This window comes from Rhinatrema bivittatum, chromosome 15, assembly GCF_901001135.1.
Source record: "Rhinatrema bivittatum chromosome 15, aRhiBiv1.1, whole genome shotgun sequence".
Lineage (NCBI taxonomy): Eukaryota > Metazoa > Chordata > Amphibia > Gymnophiona > Rhinatrematidae > Rhinatrema > Rhinatrema bivittatum.
Window position 1 is genome coordinate 2,070,501 of NC_042629.1, and position 26,878 is coordinate 2,097,378.

Consider the following 26,878-nt stretch of genomic DNA (forward strand, 5'->3'; position numbering starts at 1 on the left):
AAAGTATATAAGAAAGACATTAATTGTAAATTAAACGATCAGCTAGGGAGAGGTCAGTTTGTTGGAGTCTTCCTCTCCAACTAAAAGTCGTTCCGCTGCCCAAGTGTAAACACATATTACAGAAAAACACAGTCCTAACTATGGCAGACATATAATTTACAAACGATTTAATGCATTCCAGATTTATTACTTGAACAAACACAATCAATTCAAAATTCACCACCAAATTCTGAAGCTCTCTCTTCCCACCCGGTTCCTTCTTGGTGGCGTATTGAGGGGGCACTTCTAGCTCAAACTTCTTAGGCCCGTCGGCGGCTACCACTGCCGCACTGAGCATGCGCGGCGCATTACGCACGTGACATTTATACTACTTCCGGCTGCGAATGGAAACGGGGAGTAAATACGTTCGAAAGCGGTGTTGGAGTTACAATTAATCGCGTGTCCAGCTGGGAGCGAGGAAAATGGGAGGCAAGAAGCAGCGAACGAAAGGAAATGTGCGGGTGAGGCGTGGGTAGATAATTCTGGGTTATCCCCACGGGGCCTGCAGGGGCCAGGTTTTTATGTCAGTGACCTCTTTAGCGGAGTTCTTATTAGCCCAAATGTCTTGCGATCTTCTTAGGGAAAGAGCCTTTTAAAGGGGGTATTCCGAACACCAGGCTTCTTGTTCTTGCTCCTAAGCTGGTGATTGTAAATTAATACACTAAGTGTTGCTGTTGCGTGAAGGATGTGGGACTCTCTTCTTCCACAGTCAATAAGGGGACCAGAAGATCTGAGCTGGCCAAACTTTTTTTTTTATTTGTTTAAACTCTTTGCTAAGTTCACGGCTCACGTTTTACTATATGTTTATCTCAAATTTATAAACTGCCACCTCCACAAATTGCTCACACTGATGGCCAGAAAACATAGGTGATTTTCTGCCCCTTCCCCCAAATCTATGATTTTAGCCAAAAAAAAAAAGTTCCTTCTCATAAGAGACTACAGCTGGGACCCCCACAAGGCCAAGAGCTTTTAGAGCAGGGCTTCCCAAACATTTAGCCAATATGACCCCATTTTAGCACTTAAATTCACACGACCCCAGAGGGCAATCAAACCGAATTAGCGGGGGTGTAGTTTGTCTCCAACAATCCCTCCACTCACCATGCCTGCACTCTTAACTGATTCCCTCTCTCAACCTCCACTCTCTCCAGAGGGCCTCTCAACCTCTTACATCCCCCAGTTCCTCTTCCCTTCCCAGCCTAACCTCTTGCTCACTCACTCCAGTTTTTTTACATCCTCCCCAGTGAACCTCTCCAAGCCATTTTTGTAACCCCAATTGATCATCTGTCATCCCCTTCCTCTCTCTTTTGCCACATACCCCCCCCCCCCCAGTTGATACTCTCACCTCAAGCTCCTCTCACCTTCCACAGCCAATCCCTCTCCCTCTGATCCAACCCTCAAACCCTTCCAGCATCTGATCCCTCCCTTCAAACAGCCCCCATCCAAACATCCCCTTGACTAGGATCAGCAGCAACATTTTCCTTTGGGCCTCAGGCGATAAGTGTATGTCAACTAGTGGGAAGAGGGTAGGCTGATGACAGGGGCATCATTTTTCTCTTAGGTAAGTTCAGTGATGGGAGAGGATAGAGAAGAAGTGACAACCTGCACAGACCTGTGCACACTCTGCCCACTCTTCTCCAGTGGCTGATCCAATGCCTGATGTTGATCTGCAACTGGCAGCAGCATTAGTAATGAAAGTCAGCACAGGATCTGTGAGCCAGTAAAAGCTCACAGGCCCTGCCGTGGCCCCAGTCCCTCCTCACACATGGCTTCCTGTTAACGTGGAAACTCAAGCGAGGGCGGGACCATTGCAGGAACTGAGAGTGCATGCTAGCTCAAAGATCCCATGCTGATTTCCACTACTTCTGCTGCTGGTGATGTCTGGAGAGGACTGCTCTTATAGAGGCATTTGTGACCCCGGCTGGAGGTTTTGTGACCCCATTTGGGATCCTGACCCACAGTTTGGGAAGCTCTGTTTTAGAGGTATGGAACTCTCTCTCTCTTAACCTTACTCCTTGGGGAATTCTGTGCACAAAAACTTAAGTCTGCAAAATTCTGCAAACTTTATATTGGTCAAAATAACACAATTTACATGATGGTCCTTAAGTAATTAATTTTTAATACAGAATAAAGTTATTACTTAAAGATGCAGAATTTTAAATATTTTGAGCAGAATTTCCCTAGAAATTCACAATAAGAGTGTCCCTTCCACCCTTTCTCCCTACTCCCCTGGCCACTTTGTCCTTTCAGGCCCCAACTCCTCCACCTGCCAATTTCTCTCCCCTCAACCCCCTTCCACTCTCTCCCCACTCCCAGTTTGACCCTGTTCTCAGTCCTGTCCCTCTCGCGCATACACACATCCCCTTAATACAGGGACACTCTCACATGCATACACCCTCACACAGGCTACCTATGTCTCTCTCTCACGCTCTCATACATACAGTCCCTTCACACAGGCCAGCACCGTCACATACACAGGATCCCTTTTTCATACACACCAGCTCCCAATCTCTCACACACATATACACTCATTCACAATCTCCTCATATAGGCTCCCTCTGCTTACCCTTCCTAGTTTCTGCTCATCTCTCATCCTCCCCTCCCTACACTCCTCCCCCTCACACACACCCTCCCCACAAACACAACTCTCTACATACATTCATGCTCACAAGGGCTTCATCTTTGCCATGAGTGGAGTGCGTCCCGAGGCACTCCACTCCATTTGTGACACGCTGGGGCCTTCATCTTCGTTGCAAACTGCGCTCCATTCGTGGCATGCTGCGGTCTCCTCTGCCATTTTCTGCGGATAATTTGGCAATTCTGTGCGAGGGGGGGGGGGAATTCTGCAGAATTCCCCCCCCCCTCGCACAGAACTATAACCTGAAAGCTTCCACAGATTATATGGCCTTCAGATGCCAACTGAAAGGAGAAAGTACTATTTACCTGATAATGTACTTTCCTTTAGTGAAGGGTAGGTCAATTCCAACGAGTGGGTTATGCACCTCCGCCAGCATAAGATGATGTCACGGTTATATAGTCCCACCCTGACAGCCTGCTAGTATTCTCTGGAGAAGCCAAACTGAACAGACATGATTAAACTTATTAGCAACAGACAGCCATTCGTGTTTCTCAACCAACAGGAACACTGAGCTCATCCATAGGAAGGAGTATATCTAGGAAACTAAAAGCTAGAGAAGCCACTTAAGTTATCAATGAAGAGCAGGAATCATATTCTGCATCGCTCGCCCTAAGAAGGCTAACTACAAAATCAAAATCCGGCAGCTGAGGGTGGGTCTGAGATTATCAAGTAAGTAGTAATTTCTTCTTCCTTAGCATTCGGGTAGGTCAGTCCCAACGAGTGGGAGGTACAAAAGTTAATCCTGAAAAGGGCAGGAGGCTGCCAGCGGCCCATTCAGAATCGCCAACACAAAAGCGGCATCCTCCCTAGCCCTAACATTCAAGTGGTAATGCTTGGAGAAGGTGTGCAAAGATGAGCATGTTGTGTTTAGCAGGTGACAAACGAAGCTCCACCCACGATACTGCCTGAACCCGCATGGAATGCGGTCTAATTGCTTCAGTAAGGCAATCTCAGCAGCCACATAGGCTGCCATAATGACCTCCTCAGCCCAGCGGGCAATCATCACTGGTGCTCCCTGCTTACCTCCACCATGGAGCACAAACAGGCGATCAGACTTCCAAACAGTCTTAGTCACCTCCAAGTAGAGCAGTAAATGATGCTTGACATCCAAGGAATGCAAAAGGCATTACTCAGCTTGATCTCTGTCTCTGTCCAAGGTAGGCAAACAAATGGACTGATTCAAATGAAAGTCCGAAACCACTTTGGGCAAAAAGGAAGGCACAATCCGAAGCTGAACCATAACCTGAGTCATATGGAGAAAAGGCTCACAGCAAGAAAGAGCCTGCAACCCAGAGATCCGATGAGCCAAACAGATTGCTACCAAGAAAACTGTCTTGAAATAAGTAGCCACAAGGAAAGAGTACACAGTTGTTGAAATGTTGGACCTGCCGAGAACTTGAGGACTGAGAAGATCCCACAAACGCACCAGAAGCCGCAATGGGGGATGAAAAAAGTTTAATTCCCTGCAAAAACAGGGACATGTCCGGTTGAGAAGACAGGCTTTACATTGACTCTTCCCCTGTAACAAGTTCTTTTTTACTCAACGCACAATTAAACTCTGGAATTTGTTGCCAGAGGATGTGGTTAGTGCAGTTAGTATAGCTGTGTTTAAAAAAGGATTGGATAAGTTCTTGGAGGAGAAGTCCATTACCTGCTATTAATTAAGTTGACTTAAATTATTAAATAAATAAAGGACCAGACCCTTACGCAAGCCATCCTGTAAAAAATTCCAAAATCAAAGGAATATCCACCTTGAGAGTTGATTACCTAGCTCAGAACACCAGGCCTCAAAGACCCTCCAAACTCTTATGAAAGATAGAGAAGTAGAAAATTTCCGGGCCAGAAGAGTGGAAATTACAGAAGGCGAATAACAGTGCTTCCAGTGGGTACTTGCCAGGTTCTTATATCCTGGATTGGCCACTGTTGGAAACAGGATGCTGGGCTTGATGGACCCTTGGTCTGACCCAGTATGGCATGTTTTATGTCCTAAAACAAAACTGACCCGGATCCTTCTGCAGAATGGGTCCCTGACATCTAAGAAGGTAGCCAAAGGGGACTACCCACCAGAAGTTTCTGGAGATCTGCGCACCACAGCCTTTGAGCCCAGTCCGGAGACACTAAAAAGACAGTGTTGATTTGACTTGCATTCTTCTGTACCAGCCTGCCTATCAAAGGCTAAGACGGGAATGCACACAGCAGGGCACCATGTGGCCACTCCTAATCGAGAGCTCTATGCCCATCACTTTTGGTCCTGCCAGCGGTCCACCAGGAGCTGAAAGGCCTCATCCCCCAGCTACTCTTCTCCTGGGTCCAAGTTTCTCCTGCTGAGGAAATTGGCTCTGATATTATCCTTTCCAGCAATGTGAGCAATGGATATGCTTAGGAGATGCTGCTCCACCCATATCATGAGCACATCTATTTCTTCTGACATCTATTGACTCGTGGTTCTACCCTGATGAGTGATGTAAGCCACCGTTGTCACATTGTCGGCCATTATCCAGACTGCCAGAGTCCCTAGCTGCTCGGCGAACCGCAGGCATGCCAGTCGAACCGCTCATACCTCCAGTCTGTTGATGTTCCACTGTCGCTCCACTGCAGGCCTGCGCCCTTGCACCACCAACTTCTAACAGTGAGCCCCCCCAGCTCCGGAAGCTCGCATCTATCGCGAGTACCAACCAATCCGACGTCATCAGGGAAATTCCCTTCCTGAAACGGTCCATGTGTAATCACCAGTTCAACTAGGCTTTCACCTCTAAACAGAAGAAGCAGCCTTGCCATATAGTTCTGCGACTGCGAACTCCATCGGGAGAGCAAGGCGTGCTGAAGAGGGCACATGTGCCCTCACCCAGGGAACCATTTCTAATGTGGCAGCCATCAACCCCAGGAACTATAGATAGGACCACATAGACGAACAGATTTCCGCAGGGATCGGACTCACAGCATCAACAGTTGGATCTGAGACTCCGGCAAAAACACTCTGCCTTGTATCGCATCGAACCCTGAGATACTCCAGAGTCTGAGATGACTGCAGATTGCTCTTGGCCAGATTCATCACCCAGCCTAGTTCCTGTAGCAAGGAAACCACTCTGCGAGAAATGTGAAGACTCTCTTCCAATGTCTTTGCTCGAATCAACCGGTTCAGATAGGGGTGAACTAGAATGCCCTCTTTGCAAAGGGCAACAGCTACCACTACCATGACCTTGGAAAAGGACCTGGGTGCTGTGGCTAGTCCGAAAGGCAATGACTGAAACTGGTAAAGACTATCTAAGATGGCAAACTGGAGGAACCATTGGGTGGGAATATGCAGATACGCCTCCGTCAGATCCAGAGACAGGTACTCCCCTGCTTGAACCGCCATTATGGTAGAACGCACAGTTTCCATCCTGAAGTGCGTGATTTGTAGATGTCTGTTGATGCCCTTGAGATCCAGCATGGGCTGAAATGACCCTTCCTTCTTGGGCATGACAAAATGGAATATCTGCCCGTATTTCACTGTGATTTGGGAATGAGGGATCTCCGCTTTTAGAATCAACAGCCATTGTCATCGCTTCCACATCTACCCTCTTCTAAGCGGAGATGCATGAAGAGACCATGAAGGCATCTGGAGGGATGCGGAGAAACTGTAGAGCATAGCTGTTCCGAACCAGTTTAAGAACCCACTGATCCGACGTACTCTGGGCCCACCTGTGCTAAAACCGGGATAGATGGCCACCTATCTCCCACACCACCAAGGTTGCATCTAAACCTTCATTGGGAAAACCAGGGGGCTCCGCCTGCGGAGCCCGTATCCTTTCGAGGACTTCAGGGGCGAAAGGACAGATCTGCGGAAGGAACATGATTTCTGAGAAGAACCTCCCCTATAAGGCAGAAAATGCTGGTTGTCTTGAGTGACCACTTGCCTGAGAAGTCTGGGAAACTGGCTTCTTATCATCCAGCAAATGCGGGACCTGGGTCTCTCCCCATTTACTTGTCATTTTTTCCCATTTCACTGCCAAACAAAAGGAAACCTTTGAAAGGCAGCTTAGTCAGATTGGACTTTGAAATAGTATCTGCGGACCAGTTGTACAGCCACAGCTGTCACCAGGCCATAATAGCTGAAGCAGCTCCTCTGGTGATTGTGCCTACCGAGTCACAACCTGCATCAGCCAAGAAGGCGGTCTCTGGTTCTACCATAGGCCCTAAATCGGACCCAACTTCACCAGACTCTTGACAAAGCCGCAAGGTAGCCTGAGCTACCAAGGTGCAACAAGAAGCAGTTTGCAAGTTCATTGTCACTGCCTCAAAGGCTTACTTCAGGATAGCCTCAATCCTCCTATCCTGAGTATTCTTCAGAGCAGCAACTCCCTCTACTGGGATAGTGGTACGTTTCATGATAGAACACCAAGGCATCCACGTTAGGAAAACCCAACTGCTCTCTCTCTGGCTTGAGGATCCAAGGGGTATAAACCCGCTAAGATGCGTCCTCCTTTAAAATATGCTTCTGGCACATTCTATTCCAGATCAATCAACTCCTGGATTGTATCCAAGAGTGAAAAGAAATAAGCCTTGCACAGGGTGACCAAAATAGTATCCTCCTCCTGCATCCCCAAGGAGTCAGGCCCAGCCACTCTGAGGGGTCGAGATATCGGACTCGGCAACTCATCTCTCTGAAAGAAAAGTAGAAGAGTTCTGTATGACTCCAAATCTGGAGGAATATCTCCTTCTTCACCAAGAGAGCCCTCACCATCGTCAACTGATTCATCCTTTATCCACCTGCATTTGAGCTCTGTCAGATTGCGCTACGGTGCTTGACCATGGAGACAGGTGGAGGAGCACTCGGAGTGCCTGGACCTACCTTAGTAGGAACTGCTGCTTCAGCAGACCGGCCCTGTATAAAATGTCTGCAATCCCCGGAAGAATTCTACCCAGGAAAAGGAGGCCAGGTCCATTCCAGGCCCTAAAGGTCCAAACCTGACATCCTGCGAGCCAGTGTTCCTTGAGGACTTGACCTGCGGACCAATCAGGGGAGGAGACACTCCTGCAGTGTCTCCCTCTGTCCCAATCCCCTCAGACCAAGGAGATGGACCATCGTCAGCAAAATTGGAAGGAGGCAAATCTCCCCATGCATTCCAGGCAGCACTGACACAAGCTTAAAGAAAGCTCCAGCTGATTGCCTCCAATGTGACAGGCAGTACAGAGAGGTGCTTAGGTTTCTTCATCACGGGCACCATGCTATAAGTGCGCAGCCAATGAAGGCTCATGGTTAGCTTTCCCTCGTGTACAAGCACACCTAATATGGACACATAAAAAGTGTCTCCAAGCCCACCTACCTAGGCTGCTTGATCTTCTGGAAGCCCAGGACAGACACCTAAACTGGGCCTATGGGTCTGACCCAGCATGGCATTCCTTGTGTTCTTATGAAAGGATATGAGATTTAATTATTTTCACAGTATTTCTATGTATTTCTATATTTTTGAACTTGATACATACAACATGGTTTCAAACAGTTTTATTCTTATTTGTGTATTTTCCCCTCTGCTGCTTTGATTATTTTCCTCCTAAAACAAAGCAAAGAGAAGAAAAATTAAATACGTTCTTTGCCTCTGTCTTTATTGAGGAGGATGTTGGAATCATACCCACAGCAGAAACATTTTTTTTTTAATGGTGATGACTCTGATCAACTAAAAGAACTCCATGTGAAACTGGAGGATGTAATAAATCAGATTGACAAACTAAAGTATAACAAATAACTGGGACTAGATAGTATTCACCCCAGAGGTCTGAAGAAACTTAAACATGATTCTTTTGATATGCAACTTATCATTTCATGGTACCTGAAAATTAGAGTGGTCAATATGATGCCAATTTTTAAGGGCTCCAGGGGTAAGCCGAGAAACGGCTTGACATCTGTGCCCGGCAAAATGGTAGAAGCTGTTCTTAAAAACAAAATTACTGACTGTTGTGGTTTTGAGGTTTTGGATTGGATTCTTGGGTACTGTGGTGATGACCACTCCCACAGGGAGGAGCCCCGTGAGGAACAGCAGTACTAGGCTAGACTCTATACACGCAGACACAGAGAAGTATTTATTGTACAGCTTGATGGTACTGCCCGGGGCGGGCAGCAGTGAAGATAGTCCAGGGGTCCTCAGCAAAGGAGACCAGTCTCCCATTCGAGTAGTTGATAGGCAGCGCGGCGTAGCAGGGACAGGTCCCGGATGTAAATGAAGCTGAAGGTGAGACAGATTGAAAGGTTAGTACTCACTGAAGCAGAAGCTGTATCGTAGAAGGTCCTGGCAGGCAGAAGTTGTTCAGTGGCAGGCACCAGATTAGGGAAAGCAGGCCCTCGAGGAGTGAGTACCCGCTATCCCAAGATAGGTACCTGAAATAGAGCATAAGGGCCCCCGAGGAGCAGGTACCCAGGTTACTGAAGAATTACCCCGAAGGGCAGAGAGAGCTTCCTGCGGCAGCTGGGAGGCGGCAGAGCAGCTTAGACCGGAGGCATTCCAATCCTTGCTAACTCAGTTTGTTAGCAAACGAAGGGCAGGCTAAATACCAGGATGTGATGACGTCATTCGAGGGGACGCCCGCGAAGTTCCCGCCATGACGTGGATATAGACATGGGTGGCGTGTGCGCACACCCTAGGAGGCCCTCAGGAAAATCATGGCGATCACAGTCGTGGTTGCTGATCCGGGGACACGGGAGAGAGCGGCATGAAGATGTGGCAGCAGCCATCTTCCCAAGGCTTTGAGGAGAGAGAAGGAAGAAAGGTGAGGCACAGAGGTCGATGCCGTCTGAGACTGACGAACGCAACAGTACCCCCCTTCAAAGGGCCCCCTACCTGGTCTAGGTTTTTGAGGATGCGATCGATAAAATTGACGAAGCATCTTTGTCCATGATATTAGCCAATGGTTCCCAAGAGTTTTCTTCTGGTCCGTATCCCTCTCATGACAGGAGGTATTTCAGAACTCTGCCTCTCTTTCTTACATCAAGGATGGCATCAACCTTGTACTTGATGTCGTCTTCTGCATCAACAGGAGTAGGTTCAGGTGTCTTGGTGGAAAACCTGCTAAGAACAAGCGATTTCAGCAGTGAAACATGGAATGCATTGTGAATCCGCATAGCTGGAGGGAGTCTCAGGCTATAGGTGAGTGAGCCCAATTGACAGAGAATAGGAAAGTTTCTGACAAAGTGAGGAGCAAATCGAACAGATGGAAGCTTAAGTCTCAGATGTTTAGTAGAAAGCCAAATTTTATCTCCAGGCTGGAATTCAGGAGCCTTGCTTAACATCATATTTATTTATTTATTTATTTATTTATTTATTTAAAATTTTTATTATACCGACATTCATCCAGGATATCATATCGGTTCACATTGTAACATAAACTGGCGCTAGGCATGGCGCTTTACATTGAACGATTAAAACATGCGAACAAGGTATTAAAAGGGGGTGGGAGATAACATGGGAAAGTTTGCATTAAATTATATTATAGCAACGTTTGCAAATATATACATATGTACAATGGAAAAAGACTAAAGTGCAGGCAGGCTAGTGAGGGAGAAAGGGGAGGAGGAGAGAGGAGAGCTGAGAAGGAGGGAGGAGCGGGGAAAGAGGTAGGAGGGGGAAAGAGGGAGGGGAGAGAGGGAGAGAGGGACAGTGAAGGGGAGCTTTCTTTGCTCTTTGTCCTGCTTTTTGGAGCATCTCTTTAGTCTTTCTCCAGAACTGCTGTATATTTTTACATAAGAACATGCCATACTGGGTCAGACTAACGGTCCATCAAGCCCAGCATCCTGTTTCCAACAGTGGCTAATCCAGGCCATAAGAACTTGGCAAGTACCCAAAAACTAAGTCTATTTCATGTTACCGTTGCTAGTAATAGCAGTGGCTGTTTTCTAAGTCAACTTAATTAATAGTAGGTAATGGACTTCTCCTCCAAGAATTTATCCAATCCTTTTTTAAACACAGCTACACTAACTGCACTAACCACATCCTCTGGCAACAAATTCCAGAGTTTAATTGTGCGTTGAGTGAAGAAGAACTTTCTCCGATTAGTTTTAAATGTGCCACATGCTAACTTCATGGAGTACCCCCTAGACTTTCTATTATCTGAAAGACTAAATAACCGATTAACATCTACCTGTTCTAGACCTCTCATAATTTTAAACACCTCTATCATATCACCCCTCAGCAGTCTCTTCTCCAAGCTGAAAAGTCTTAACCTCTTTAGTCTTTCCTCATAGGGGAGCTGTTCTATTCCCCTTATCATTTTGGTCGCCCTTCTCTGTACCTTCTCCATTGCAATTATATCTTTTTTGAGATGCGGCGACCAGAATTGTACACCGGTTTCAAGGTTGGGTCTCATCATGGAGTGATACAGAGGCACTATGACATTTTCCGTTTTATTCACCATTCCCTTCCTAATAATTCCCAACGTTGTTTGCTTTTTTGACTGCCGCAGCACATTGAACCAACGATTTCAATGTGTTATCCACTATGACGCCTAGATCTCTTTCTTGGGTGGTAGCACCTAATATGGTACCTAAGATTGTGTAACTATAGCAAGGGTTATTTTTCCCTATATGCATCACCTTGCACTTATCCACATTAAATTTCATCTGCCATTTGGATGCCCAATTTTCCAGTCTCACAAGATCTTCCTGCAATTTATCACAATCTGCTTGTGATTTAACTATTCTGAACAATTTTGTATCATCTGCAAATTTGATTACCTCACTTGTTGTATTTCTTTCCAGATCATTTATAAATATATTGAAAAGTATGGATCCCAATACAGATCCCCGAGGCACTCCACTGCCCACTCCCTTCTACTGAGAAAATTGTCCATTTAATCCTACTGTTTCCTGTCTTTTAGCCAGTTTGTAATCCACAAAAGGACATTGCCACCTATGCCATGACTTTTTACTTTTCCTAAAAGCCTCTCATGAGGAACTTTATGAAACGCCTTCTGAAAATCCAAGTACACTACATCTACCGGTTCACCTTTATCCACATGTTTATTAACTCCTTCAAAAAAGTGAAGCAGATTTGTGAGGCAAGACTTGCCTTTATTTATTTATTTAAGTGTTTTTATATACCGATAACCATTTGCACATCGTATCGGTTTACATAGAACATATAATACTGGTAGAGGAAAGTAAATTGAATAAATTTGGTTACATGGCAAAAAGAGAAAAGTGCGTGACATTCTATGCAGAGAGAACATAATTGTTGATATAAGCATATATATATTGGATACTATATACATTGGTTAAGAATTGGTAACAAGGTATACTTAGAGAACGGTATATAACATTAACAAATAGAGAGTAAATGGTTGTTAAAATAATATATATATATATATATATATCTATATGTGAAGGAATAAAAATTTGCCTTGGGTAAAGCCATGCTGACTTTGTTCCATTAAACCATATCTTTCTATATGTTCTGTGATTTTGATGTTTAGAACACGTTCCACTATTTTTCCTGGCACTGAAGTCAGGCTAACCGGTCTGTAGTTTCCCGGATCGCCCCTGGAGCCTTTTTAAATATTGAGGTTACATTAGCTATCCTCCAGTCTTCAGGTACAATGGATGATCTTAATGATAGGTTACAAACTTTTACTAATAGGTCTGAAATTTTATTTTTTAGTTCCTTCATAACCCTGGGGTGTATACCATCCAGTCCAGGTGATTTACTACTCTTCAGTTTGTCAATCAGGCAATAGACTGAACTGCCGGGGATGACACAGAAAGTGGCAGTGGTAAAGGTTGTCGTCCGTAGACCACTTCAAATGGAGTAGATCCGGTAGATGACGCTGGATGGGAATTGAATGCAAATTCAGCCCAGGGCAACAGTTCAGCCCAGTCGTTCTGTCGTGAACCGACATAGGCGCAGAGGAACTGTTTGAGAGTTCTATTCATTCTCTCAGTTTGGCCGTTCGACTGAGGATGATACGCAGAGGTGAAGTCAAGTGTGATGTCTAATTTCTTTATACAAGGCTTTCCAGAACTTTGCTGTAAATTGAGCTCCTCTGTCAGAAACAATATGTTTAGGCATGCCATGTAGGCGAAAGATGTGAATAATTTTGTAAGTTCCATGGCTGATAGCAAGCCAGGGAGAGCCACGAAGTGAGCCATCTTCGAAAATCGATCCACTGTAACTGATATGGTTTTGTTTCCCCCGGAAAGTGGCAGGTCTACCACAAAATCTGTTGCAATATGGGTCCATGGCTCATCCAGAGCTGGCAAGGGTTGAAGCAGGCCCCAAGGACGTCCGGGCGGAGGTTTCTGTCTGGCACAATTGGAAAAAGCGGCTACGTAAGCTAGAGTGTCTTCTTTCATAGTGGGCCACCAATATACTTTTGTAGATTGGCCAGTGTTCGCCGTTGACCAGGGTGTCCGGCCAGTTTCGAATCATGAGCCCATCTTAGCAATTTCTTTCTTAGATTGCAGGGTACAATGGTCTTGCCCGGGGGTACTGGATGTGTAGCTGTGAGAACCACTCTTTTCGGGTCAATAATATGCTGGAGTTCATCAGGTACAATCCTAGAGGCGCAGTCCATATGTATTTCGCGCATTAAGAAAGGTGGCAGAAAGGCAAAACGATTACCGTCATGGTTAAAAGGTGAGGTGAAAGAGGCTATTTTAGCCAAAAAACATCCTTCAAAAATTGGAAGAAGGATCCATCTGAAGAAAATAGGATAAAACATAAGCATTGTCAAGGTAAGTGTAAAACATTGATAAGACAGGCGAAGAGAGAATTTGAAATGAAGTTAGCCATAGAGGCAAAAACTCATAATAAAAACTTTTTAAAATATATCCAAAGCAAGAAACCTGTGAGGGAGTCGGTTGGACCATTAGATGACAGAGGGGTTAAAGGGGCTCTTACGGAAGATAAGGCCATTGCAGAAAGACTAAATGAATTCTTTGCCTCCGGGTTTACTAATGAGGATGTTGGGGAGATACCAGTTCCGGAGATGGTTTTCAGGGGTGATGACTCAGACGAACTGAACGAAATCACTGTGAACCTGGAAGATGTAGTAGGCCAGATTGACAAACTAAAGAGTAGCAAATCACCTGGACCGGATGGTATGCATCCTAGGGTTCTAAAGGAACTCAAAAATGAAATTTCTGATCTATTAGTTAAAATTTGTAACCTATCATTAAAATCATCCATTGTACCTGAAGACTGGAGGGTGGCCAATGTAACCCCAATATTTAAAAAAGGCTCCAGGAGCGATCCGGGTAATTATAGACCAGTGAGCCTGACTTCAGTGCCGGGAAAAATAGTGGAAACTATTCTCAAGATCAAAATTGTAGAGCATATAGAAAGACATGATTTAATGGGACACAGTCAACATGGATTTACCCAAGGGAAGTCTTGCCTAACAAATCTGCTTCATTTTTTTGAAGGGGTTAATAAACATGTGGATAAAGGTGAACTGGTAGATGTAGTGTATTTGGATTTTCAGAAGGCGTTTGACAAAGTCCCTCATGAGAGGCTTCTACGAAAACTAAAAAGTCATGGGATAGGAGGCGATGTCCTTTCGTGGATTACAAACTGGTTAAAAGACAGGAAACAGAGAGTAGGATTAAATGGTCAATATTCTCAGTGGAAAAGGGTAAACAGTGGAGTACCTCAGGGATCTGTATTGGGACCGGTGCTTTTCAATATTTATTTATTTAACACTTTTCTATACCGACCTTCATGGTAGAGACCATATCAGATCGGTTTACATTGAATTGGGGAAATGAACCATGAATAGTAACCAAAAACAATAGGATGAGCACGAAGAACAAAGTTACATTTAACAGGGAAATTAAACTTGGAGGCATAGACTGCTGGATGGAAGGAAAGGCTTGAGACAGAAGAAAATTATTAGTATAAACAAAAGCTGAGTCAGGAGGCTCTTATTCTGGACTTAGGGGTAGTATGGAGATCCAATGCTCCTGAAGGAGGTTCTGTCGACTATTGTGTGTCATGGGTATCTGAGAAGGCTATATATAAATGATCTGGAAAGGAATATATAAATATATATAAATATATAATATATATTTATATATAAATATATAAATGATCTGGAAAGGAATACGACTAGTGAGGTTATCAAATTTGCGGATGATACAAAATTATTCAGAGTAGTTAAATCACAGGCAGACTGTGATACATTACAGGAGGACCTTGCAAGACTGGAAGATTGGGCATCCAAATGGCAGATGAAATTTTATGTGGACAAGTGCAAGGTGTTGCACATAGGGAAAAATAACCCTTGCTGTAGTTACACGATGTTAGGTTCCATATTAGGAGCTACCACCCGGGAAAAAGATCTAGGCATCATAGTGGATAATACTTTAAAATCGTCAGCTCAGTGTGCTGCAGCAGTCAAAAAAGCAAATAGAATGTTAGGAATTATTAGGAAGGGAATGGTTAATAGAACGGAAAATGTCATAATGCCTCTGTATCGCTCCATGGTGAGACCGCACCTTGAATACTGTGTACAATTCTGGTCACTGCATCTTAAAAAAGATATAGTTGCGATGGAGAAGGTACAGAGAAGGGCAACCAAAATGATAAAGGGGATGGAACAGCTCCCCTATGAGGAAAGGCTGAAGAGGTTAGGGCTGTTCAGCATGGAGAAGAGACTGCTGAGGGGGGATATGATAGAGGTCTTTAAGATCATGAGAGGTCTTGAACGACTAGATGTGACTCGGTTATTTACACTTTCGAATAATAGAAGGACTAGGGGGCATTCCATGAAGTTAGCAAGTAACACATTTAAGACTAATCGGAGAAAATTCTTTTTCACTCAACGCACAATAAAGCTCTGGAATTTGTTGCCAGAGAAGGTAGTTAGTGCAGTTAGTGTAGCTGGGTTTAAAAAGGGTTTGGATGGGTTCTTGGAGGAGAAGTCCATTGATGGCTATTAATCAATTATACTTAGGGATAAGCCACTGCTATTAATTGCATCAGTAGCATGGATTCTTCTTAGTGTTTGGGTAATTGCCAGGTTCTTGTGGCCTGGTTTTTGGCCTCTGTTGGAGACAGGATGCTGGGCTTGATGGACCCTTGGTCTGTCCCAGCATGGCAATTTCTTATGTTCTTATGTTCTTACATCCTGTGAGAGGAAAGAGCGAGATACTGCGTCTGCTCTGACATTCTTGTCACCAGTGTGATATTTCAGCAAAAAGTGAAATCTGTTGAAGAACAGGGACCACCTCGCCTGTCTATGGTTGAGGCGTTGAGCGTGATGGAGTACTCCAGTTTTTTGTGATCAGTGTAAACAGTAATCTGATATTGTGCAGCTTCAAGCCAGGGGCGCCATTCTTCAAATGCCATTTTTATTGCCAATAGTTCTTTATCCCCAATGCCGTAGTTCTTCTCCGCTGGCGAGAAGCGTCGGGGAAAAGAATGAACAGGGGTGCAAGATCTTTGAATCACCGGTCTGGCTTAGCATGGCCCCTACACCCACATCAGAGGCATCGACTTCCACAATGAAGGGTCGAGTAGGGTCCGGATGGTGTAGACATGGTTTGCTTTGAAAGGCGTCTTTTAACTTCTGGAACGCAGCAACATTGGCTCCCTTCTTAGTCATTGCTGTTAATGGAACAGTCAATGAAGAGTAATTTTTAATAAAGGTCCGGTAGTAATTGGTAAATCCCAAAAATAGTCTTAGATCTTTTAGGCCCGTGGGTTGTGGCCACTTTTGAATACTCTCAAGCTTCTGAGGGTCTGTTTGGAAACCATTGTTTGAGACAATGTAACCTAAGAAAGGCACGGATTCTTTATGAAATTCACATTTAGATAATTTGGCGTACCAGCGGTTCTCGCGAAGTCTCTGCAGAACTCTTTTGACATCTTCCTGATGGGATTGCAGGTCCTGAGAAAATATCAAGATGTCGTCTAAGTAGACAACGACACACTGGTAGAGTAAATCACGCAGAATATCGTTCATCATGTTTTGGAAGACAGCCGGGGCGTTGCACAAGGCAAAGAGCATCACCAGGTATTCAAAGTGCCCATCTCTGGTATTAAAAGCGGTCTTCCATTCATCACCAGAGCGGATGCGAACTAGATTATAGGCTCCTTTGAGGTCAAGCTTGGAAAATATCTTGGCTCCCTGTAAACTGTCGAAGAGCTCCGAGATGAGTGGTAATGGTAAGCAGTTCTTTATGGTGATCTCATTCACACCTCTGTAGTCAATGCACGGACGTAACGTTCCGTTCTTTTTCCCCATGAAGAAAAATCCTGCACCGGCAGGAGACTTAGGTCTTATGAAGCCTTTCTGGAGATTCTCCTGGATGTACTCAGACATCGCCTTATTCTCCACTACTGAGAGGGGGTAGACCCTTCCTTTGTGTGGCTCCGTATTTGGCTTCAAATTAATTGCGCAGTCGTATGATCTGTGTGGAGTTAATACATCAGCGGCTTCTTTTGAGAATACATCTTGGTAAGATGCATATTGAGGTGGCAACCCAGGCAACAACGGGGTAGTTGGCATGCGTGTTATTGGAGAGACTTCCATTAAGCATTTGCCATGACAGTCTGGACCCCAACGTGAAAGCTCCAAAGTGGTCCAGTTGAATTGTGGCATGTGTTTCTGCAGCCAAGGTAGCCCAAGTAGCACAAAGAAGGAAATATTCTCTGTATGAAGAGCACCGGTACGCAAGCTCACTGGTTCTGTAATCAGGGTTATTTCACCCGGTAAGGGCTCTCCATGAATAGAGGACAATAGTAATAGAGGCATCATAGTTGTGGTAAGGATCCACAAATGTTCCACTAGACGTTTCAAAATGAAATTTCCCCCTGCCCCAGAGCCTACTAAATCAAGGGTCTGATATTCCAAAGGCCCACAGATTAAAGAGAGTGGAGGAGAGGGTGCAGTTTAGACCTAAGAACAGTCCTCCCACAGGACTTAGGTCTGCCAGTTTCCTGGACATTTAGGGCATGTTTGTACAGCATGACCAGCTTGTCCACAATACATGCATAGTCCCAACCTCTTACAGAATCATCTCTTTGGAAGTCAAATGACTGCGGCCCAATTGCATTGGTTCTTCTTCGCCAGCAGCAGGCCCTGGGAGTGTAGGTCTGGGTACAGAGTTGGCATGAATCTCTCCCTGGAGTGGTCTCCTGGGACTCTTGACCTCTTGAACTTTGTTGCGAATTCGGCGATCAATCTTTGCTGCCAACTGCATAAGTTCTGCTAAGGTCTTGGGCATCTCACAAGACACCAGTTCATCTTTCAATCGGGAGTTCAGACCTTCAAAAAATAGGGTTTTCAGGCACCTAGGATCCCAATGTAATTCAGAAGCCAACATCTTGAATTCAATGGCGAAGTCTGGTAAAGGTTTGTTACCTTGTTTTAGATGAACCAAAGCTGATCCTGCTATCGAGTACCGGGCAGGGTCATCAAATACAGACTTAAACAGTTCAAGAAACCCGGCAAGATCATTCAGGTTAGGGTCATTGCGCTCCCACAGCGGTGAAGTCCAAGCCAGCGCTCTTCTGTCCAGATACAAAAGGATATAGGTGGTCTTGGCATATGCTGTAAGGAAATGGTTAGGTTGCAGGGAAAAGTGCATGCAACATTGATTAATAAATCCTCTACACTTCCAAACTTCACCCGCGAAGAGTGTCGGAGCAGAGAGAGGCACTGTAGTCTTGACTGTCACTTCTGGCGGTGTAACTTCTTTACCTGCGGCAGCCGGTGTATTCATCTGTGCGTGTAGCTGATTAAAGGCAACAGTCAAGTTGTCTAACAAATTCTGTTAGCAGGTTTGCTGGGCCAGGCCCGGAATGGCCCGTAAAGCGGTGAGCTGAGCCGAATCCATGGAGTTGGCAATCTGTTGTGGTTTTGAGGTGTTGGAGTGGATTCTTGGGTACTACGGTGATGGCCACTCCCACGGGGAGGAGCCCCGTGAGGAAACGCAGTACTAGGCTAGACTCTATACATGCAGACCCAGAGAAGTAGTATTTATTGTACAGCTTGATGGTACTGTCTAGGGCAGGCAGCAGTGAAGGTAGTCCAGTGAAGTAGTCCAGGGGTCCTCAGCAAAGGAGACCAGTCTCACATTCGGCAGCTGGGAAACTGCAGAGCAGCTTAGACTGGAGGCATTCCAATCCTTGCTAACTCAGTTTGTTAGCAAATGAATGGCAGGCTAAATACCAGGATGTGATGACGTCACTCGGAGGGGATGCCTCCGAGGTTCCCGCCATGACGTGGATATAGATGTGGGTGGCGTGCGTGCGTGCACCCTAGGAGGCCCTCAGGAAAATCATGGTGAACACCGTTGCCGATCTGGGGACGCCGGAGAGAGCGGCATGAAGACGCGGTAGCAGCCATCTTCCCAAGGCTTGTGGAGAGAGAAGGAAGAAAGGTGAGGCACAGAGGTTGAAGCCATCTGAGACTGACGGACGCAACACTGACAACAAAGACATGGGTGTTGCAAAGAGAAGTCTTCCCTTACCAATTTGCTAGATTTTGTTGAAGGTGTAAATAAACATGCGGATATAGATGAGCCAGTTGATATAGTGTATTTGGATTTTCAGCAGGCAAAGTCCTCATGAGAGATTCCTCCAGAAATTGGGATGTCATAGGATCGGAGCAGTCTCCTATTGGTAACTGGATAAGACTGTGAACAGAGGGTATGACTAAATGGTCAGTGTTCCAAATGGAGAAAGCTCCTTAGTAGAGTGTCCCAAGGGTCTGCATTGGAACCTGTACTGTTTAGCATATTCATAAAAAATCTGGAGAAAGGAATAATTAGTGAGGTGATCAAATTTACAGATGACACAATTGTTTTGAATTATTACAACAGCGGTGGATTGTGAGCAACTGCAGAAGGACCTTGCAAGACTGGACATTGAAATGGTAGATGGAATTTAATGTGAACAAGGGCAGAGTAATGCACATAGGATAAAATAATTCCAACCACAAGTACTCAGTGCTGGGTTGTTTAGAAGTCATCACCCAGGAAAATGTCGTCAGAGCCCTTGTTTTCAATGCCTTGAAATCTTCGACAACTTATGCAATGGTAGTCAAAAAGACAAATAGAATGTTAGCAATTATTTGGAAAGGAATAGGAATATGAAATTCCCTTTGGATAGATCCATGGTGTAACCATACCTAGAGTTTTATGTGCAGTTCTGGTTCCCCTTTCTCAAGACATAGTGGACATAGAGAGTGGGGACAAAAATTAAAAAAAACCCAAAAAAAAGGGTGGGGGGGAAGGGGAGATGGAAAAATTCCCTTTTGGAGAAAGGCTAAACAGATTAGGGATCATAGCTTGTAAAAGAGACGACTTAGAGGCAATGTTCCCTATGACTACATGTGCACATTTTTTATCGTGTGAGTGACAATTTTTTTAAACAGACAATTTCTGAGCACCAGTATTAGCATTGTATTTCTGTACATAGCATAAAGAAAAAGTATTGCATTATTGATTTAGTGTGTTGTTTGTTTATTACTCACATTCTATTTCACTGGAAATTCAAACAGTTTCTCTTCTGATTTTTTTTTTCTGTTTGTTTTCCATAAGTTATAAACTCTTATCAATATTGAAAAAGATTCTAATTCTTATCAAGCTGTCCAAATGTTCAGCATCTAAGTGATTTCTAAATTTTGTTTTTATTCTCCTCATTAGACTAAATCCTCTTTCACACTCAGCACTAGAGGCCTGGAATGTGCCACAAATGTCCAGAAGTGAAAATAAGTCCCTGAACTGATCCTGTTGTTCAGTAAATGTAATTATATCTGAAATTGTGTTTACAGTTCCAGTTTCTAATTTCTCGTTAATCAGTCTCTTGAACTCTGGATACTGGTTACAAAGATGCTTTTGAAGGCATTTGTAATCTTTCTTCAACAGAAGGCAATATCTAATGGCAAGTTTATTCATCTGCTCAAGTCCAAATGAATAATTTTCTAGATTTCCAGGTGTAGAGAAACTTTGTCAAACACTGACCAATCATTTAATTCTTCATCTGGAAATCGACTGACTATATGGTTACATTTATTTATTTATTTAGCATTTTTATATACCGACGTTCTCGATACAAATATCAAATCAGGTCGGTTTACATAAAACAAAACAATCGCGGTGAGGCGTTACAATAAACGGAGTTTCAGAACATGAGAATAAATATTAAATAAACAACAGTGACTCATCAAATGACGAGAATCTATATAGTAAATAACATGTAATAGAATAGATAATGGTGTAAATAACTAACTTGAAATAAAATAAATAATAAATAGAATAGTATAAAATATATATGTAAAGACAACAGTAACTCGTTATGATACGTGAAACATGTAGAGAATAACTAAGAATAAATGATGTGTTAATTTGGGATATACAGGTATCAGGGACCAATGTTTATGTGCCTGGTTATGAGTAATGCATGGGCTAAAGAATTAATGCATCCACAAGTGGAACAATCAAACAGGTGGGCTGTCAAATAACGTGGATTCATGTGGAGATAACTAAAAATAAATGATGAGCTGAACAGTGACCAATGTTTATGAGTTTAGATATTTATTTATTTTATTTATTTAAGGTTTTTTTATACCGGCATTCAAGAACTCGTTCTCATCATGTCGGTTTACAGAAAAACAGGGGTGCAAAAATAGAACCAAAAAACATAAATAAACGTGATGAAGAAATGCAGTTACAAATAACAAGGGTAAATGAACTGGGATTGTAAGAAAATAAAGTGAGATAGAGGAGATTAATTATATACAAGTGTACATTATAAATATGGAGTCCACTATATACAGCTTCTAAGCAGAGAGATTATTGATGGTGCGTGTTAGGTGGAGTTCGGGAAGGCTTGCCTGAAAAGCCAAGTTTTAAGTCTTTTCCTAAAGGTTAGGAGGCACGGTTCATTTCTGATATCAGTAATGCATGAGCTAAAGAATTAGTGCATCCACGCGGGAGGCTTTCCCTACAGGTGTGTTGTAAGTGGGTTGTCCAGATGAGGTGGCTTTCACTACAAGTGGGTTGTAAGTGGGTTGTCTGCTTACATGTCTGCTAGATGAACGTAATTATTGATTTTGTGTTAACTGGAAACTGAAATGAAGAGAGCAGATTGTGTCTCTTCTTGGAAATGTGGCTTGTCTTCAAGGTACTGTGACCTAAGGTTTTTGCTTTTGCAAACTGAAAAGCCTCGATAGTCGAAAGCACACTTCTTTGCAGAATTTTACACAAGTCTATTTGTTCAGCTAGAACTCCATTAAATATTGTGATTGCAACATGGTGTTCTGGACTTTGTAATTTTTTAAGGCAATTTTTATGAACAGGAACATTGTCTTATAGAAACATAGAAATGACGGCAGAAGAAGACCAAACGGCCCATCCAGTCTGCCCAGCAAGCTATGTACTTTTTTTTTTTTTTTTTCACATACCGTACTTGTTACTCTTGGTTTTTAGTACCTTTTAGTTCTATTTCCCCTCCACCCCACCATTAATGCAGAGAGCACTGCTGGAACTGCATCCAAGTGAATATCTAGCTCAATTAGGGGGAAGCAACTGCCGCAATAAGCAAGCTACACCCATGCCTACGTCCACCCAGACTACGCAATTCGGACCCCGTTGGCTGTTGTCCATATACAGATCCTCCTTTCTACATTCCCCCTGCCGTTGTATCAGAGAGCTATGTGTTGAAAGAGAAGTGTTGGACTTTCTCCCCTGCCGTTGAAGCAGAGTGCTATGCTGGGGATGCATTGAAAGCAAAGTATTGGCTTATCTGGTTTTGGGGAAGTAACCGCCGTAACAAGCAAGCTACATCTCGCTTCTTTGTGAATGGAAAACCTTTTTTTCTTCCACATTTCCTCTTGCCCAGAGCAACGCTGGAGTCTCACCAACCGTATGCATGTACATCGACATGTACATGCATGTCTTCAGCAACTTGTTGGCAGTATTCCACTAATACATCATAGTTCTTAATCAAAGCATTTACTGCAAAATTCCTGGACAACCATCTGATTTCATTTAGTGGCCTAAACGCAATCACATCTTCCTCTGCAGCTTTGGCAAATTTTTCAAATTTTGCTCTCTTAACAGATGATCTGCAGAAAATTGTGTAACTAGTTCTTAGCAAAGTCTGTCTCCTTCATCAAGGGTACCAAAAGATTTTATTTTCATTGGAAAAAGCAAAAAATCCACTGTAACCTAAATGTTCATAAATCAATTCTAGCTTAAATGTCTCTCTCTCTCAAAATATTCACTTAAAGTCACTTTCAAGTTAGCTACCACTTTGCTCCTCACATAGGCACACTAAGCTGGAAGAGTGGTCGAAGATATGGCAGCTGAGATTCAATGCCAAGAAGTGCAGAGTCATGCATATGGGAAGTGGAAATCCGAACGAACTGTATTCGATGGGAGAAAGGCTGATGTGCACGGAGCAGGAGAGAGACCTTGGGGTGATAGGGTCTAATGATCTGAAGTCGGCGAAACAATGTGACAAGGCGATAGCTAAAGCCAGAAGAATGCTGGGCTGCATAGAGAGAGGAATATAGAGTAAGAAAAGGGAAATAATTATCCCCTTGTACAGGTCCTTGGTGAGGCCTCACCTGGAGTACTGTGTTCAGTTCTGGAGACTGTATCTCCAAAGAGGAGGCGGTCCAGAGAAGGGCGACCAAAAAGGTGGATGGTCTTCATCGAATGACTTATGAGGAGAGATTGAAGAATCTAAATATGTACACCCTGGAGGAAAGGAGGAGCAGAGGTGATATGATACAGACTTTCAGATACTTGAAAGGTTTTAATAATCCAAAGACAACGACAAACCTTTTCCGTTGGATAAAAATCAGCAGAACCAGGGGTCATGATTTGAAGCTCCAGGGAGGAAGACTCAGAACCAATGTCAAGAAGTATTTCTTCACGGAGAGGGTGGTAGATGCCTGGAATGCCCTTCCGGAGGAAGTGGTGAAGACCAGAACTGTGAAGGACTTCAAAGGGGCGTGGGATAAACACTGTGGATCCATAAAGTCTAGAGGATGTGAATAAAGAGTGGGTGGCTCGCGGGAATGACGGCTACTACCTGGAGATAATACCCTTATTCAATAAACATACACACGGTTAATGTGACTCCAACATTGCTCTAAGCTTCAACGGCAAGAGGAAATGTGGAAAAAAGGATTTGCATTCACAAAAAAGCGGGGAGTAGCTTGCTTGTTACGGCTGTTACTACCCCAAACCAAATAAGCCTGATACTTCACTTTCAATGCATATCCAGCACAGCACTCTGCTTCAATGGCAGGGGAAAAAGTCTGATACTTCACGCATATCCAGCATAGCTCTCTGCTTCAATGGCAGGGGAGAAAGTCTGATACTTTACGCATATCCAACATAACTCTCTGCTTCAACAGCAGGGGAGTGAAGAAAAGTGGATCTATATACAGACAACCAACAAGGACTGAATTACATAGTCTGGATAAACAAATAAGCATGGGTGTAGCTTGCTTATTGCGGCGGTTACTACCCCTAACTAATTAAGCTAGATATTTCACTTAGATGCAGTTCCACCACTGCTGTCTACATTAATGGTGGGGGTGGAAGGGAAATAGAACCAAAAGGTTACTAACAGCCAAGAGTAACAGATAAGTATGAGGAAAAAAAAAAGGTGTGAAACTTGCTGGGCAGACTGGATGGATCATTTGGTCTTCTTCTGCATTCATTTCTATGTTTCTATAAGTTGCAGATAAGCGAAGGAACCACAAGGTGATCGGTAAAAAGCAGCCTTTATTGGAATAAGCCCGACTCTGGCCGAGTTTCGCTCACGCAGGAGCTGCCTCAGGGGCTATCATTGATGAATGTCTTCAATTGTGAAAGATATAAAAGTTGTCTGAAATTCAACAGTTCAGATAAAGCAACCTGGTGTTATGATCTTCAATATTTGTGGAACAAATGCAATGTGTAAAACACTCTCACAGCGTTTTTTTAGACCATTGCAGTACGATCAATTGCATAACCACAGTGAGGCTACACTGTGTGTGTTCAAAATCTTTGGCCTGTCTAGGTTCTAGACAGGCCAAAAATTTTGAACACACACAGGGTGGCCTCACTGTGGTCATGCAATTGATCGTACTGCAATGGTACTAAATGGCGCTAAAAATACTTCAAGAAATAAATATATTTTCATTGGATATGTTGATTTGGATAGCGCTTTTCTTAAAACAGCCTTAAAGCCATGTTTCTGCGATGGTATTATGTTCTTAGTTTACTGCCCTCTTAGGCCTTTCTTTCCAGCTGCTTATGCTTCCAAGTTCACCACCCCTGTTGAATGTAACTTTGATTCTTCCGTTCATATAAAAAAAGTTGTTTGTTAAAGTTTCCCTGTTCGATGTAAACCGATCTGATATGGTATTTAACCATGAAGGTTGGTATAGAAAAATGCTAAATAAATAAATGTAAATAAAATTGATAAATTTGAATAGTAAAATAAAGAAACTGGGTTGTATTGAATAGATGTTAAGCTACTGTTGACAAAAGTTCTATGTAGTGTTGTAATAAGTTCTATCGTCTATCAAATGTTGACAAGAGCTGGGAATGGTGTTTGTTCCAATAATTTTTCCATCTTTATTTCAGCCATCCAGCAGTGGCAGAGCTGCAGAGCTGCTTGCCAGAGACAGTGGAACAGTACCAGGTTTTGTTGGTTTTGGGGCATCTCAAAGTGATCTTGGATATGTTCCTGCAGTACAGGGAGCAGAAGATGTTGATAGTCTTGTAGATGCAGATTTTCGAATGGTGCTGCGAAAATTTTCCAAAAGAGATGTCACAACAAAATTAAAAGTAGGTTATTTTAGTCTTCTTAAGCTATTCACTTTGAATATGTAGAAATATAGGCCACTGAATAAGATCCAGGTGATACTTTTTTGTTGGACTCACTTTTAAGAGCTATGGGGCGGATTTTAATATATATAAGATACACGCGCAACCCTTTTAAACCCCTCCTGCTTGCGCCAAGCCCCGGGACGTGCGTATGTCCCGGGGCTCGAAAAAGGGGCGGGGAGTGGGCGGTCCGGGACGGGGGCATGGCCAGAGGCCTCCAAAGGCCTGCTAGGCTGGGGGATTGCGTGCTGGCACTTGGCCGGCGCGCGCAACCTATGCCCTCCCAGAGGCAGGCGCAACTTAAATAATAAAGGTCGGGGGGGAATTTAGGTAGGGTGGGGGGAGGATTAGATAGGGGAAGGGAGGGGAAGGTGGGGGAGGGGAGCGAAAGGAAAGTTCCCTCTGAGGCCACTCAGATTTCGGAGCAGCTTCAGAGGGAACGGGGAAAGCCATCGGGGTTACCCTAGGGCTCGGCACACGCAAGGTGCACAAGTGTGCACCCCCTTGCGTGTGCGCCGACCCCAGATTTTATAACATGCGCGCGGCTGCACACACATGTTATAAAATCAGGCATAGATTTGAGTGTGCCGGGTTGCGCGCACAAATCTACGCCCGTGCATAGGTTCGAAAATCTGGCCCTATGGTTCTAAAGCTCATCAGAAGTGCATTGTTCGTCTCGTAGAAAGATTTTACCTACAACTTATTTGTTGATCTTTATTTGTACATATCTAAGTGGACTAACTTGGCAACCACACTGCTTCACTTACTGTTCATGATGACCCCCTTTTTAAATTCACTTTCCTGGACATACCCAGATCGGTCCAGACCAGTGGGTTATGCACGCCCACTAGTAGATGGAGGCAGAGAACAAAACTTTGAGGCACTGCTACATACCAAGTGTGCCACCTGCATCTCCTCAGTATTTCTCTGTCTCCAGCAGATTGTGGTGGTGCATACCTGCAGCTCTTGGCTAAGATATTTGGAGTTGCATTTGTTCTCCGAGGTGCCTGGTTCCATCTTTGGGCCATCCCTTGGGTGGAGCTGGGCGAACGGGGGGTTGGATATCCCTGGCAGTGTAGCCCGAGCGTCCCGGGACCCCCGATAGCCAGGGGACTGGCTCTCTTGGCGATCCCTCTGAGTGCCCGCTGGCTCAGGGAAGTATCCCTTGGGGAATTCTTGGTTTTCCTAGTGTGTAGCAGATGGACTCAGGACCAATGGGTATAGTGTGCCCCTGATAGCAGTTGGAGACTGAGTCAGATTTCAATCTGACGTCAGCACTACATATACCGTGCACGAGGCTCTGTTCTTCAGTTTTTTCCGTCTTCATAGCAGTTTGGGACTTCACACACGCTCGCACAGCGTTAGAAAACCAAACTCCAAATTCAAAGAAGAAAGAA

General features: G+C 44.1%; 1 protein-coding gene across 1 annotated transcript in view; it reads left to right on the forward strand.

The window, feature by feature from the left end:
• The first annotated feature begins 350 nt into the window (after positions 1-350).
• LOC115076959 (E3 ubiquitin-protein ligase listerin-like) overlaps positions 351-26,878 on the forward strand; it is a 53,501-nt gene continuing 26,973 nt past the window's right edge. The window contains exons 1-2 of the mRNA XM_029579012.1: positions 351-500; positions 25,239-25,442. Of these exons, the coding sequence (XP_029434872.1) occupies positions 462-500; positions 25,239-25,442 (243 nt within the window). The 5' untranslated portion in view covers positions 351-461. The remainder of the gene's footprint in view (positions 501-25,238; positions 25,443-26,878) is intronic.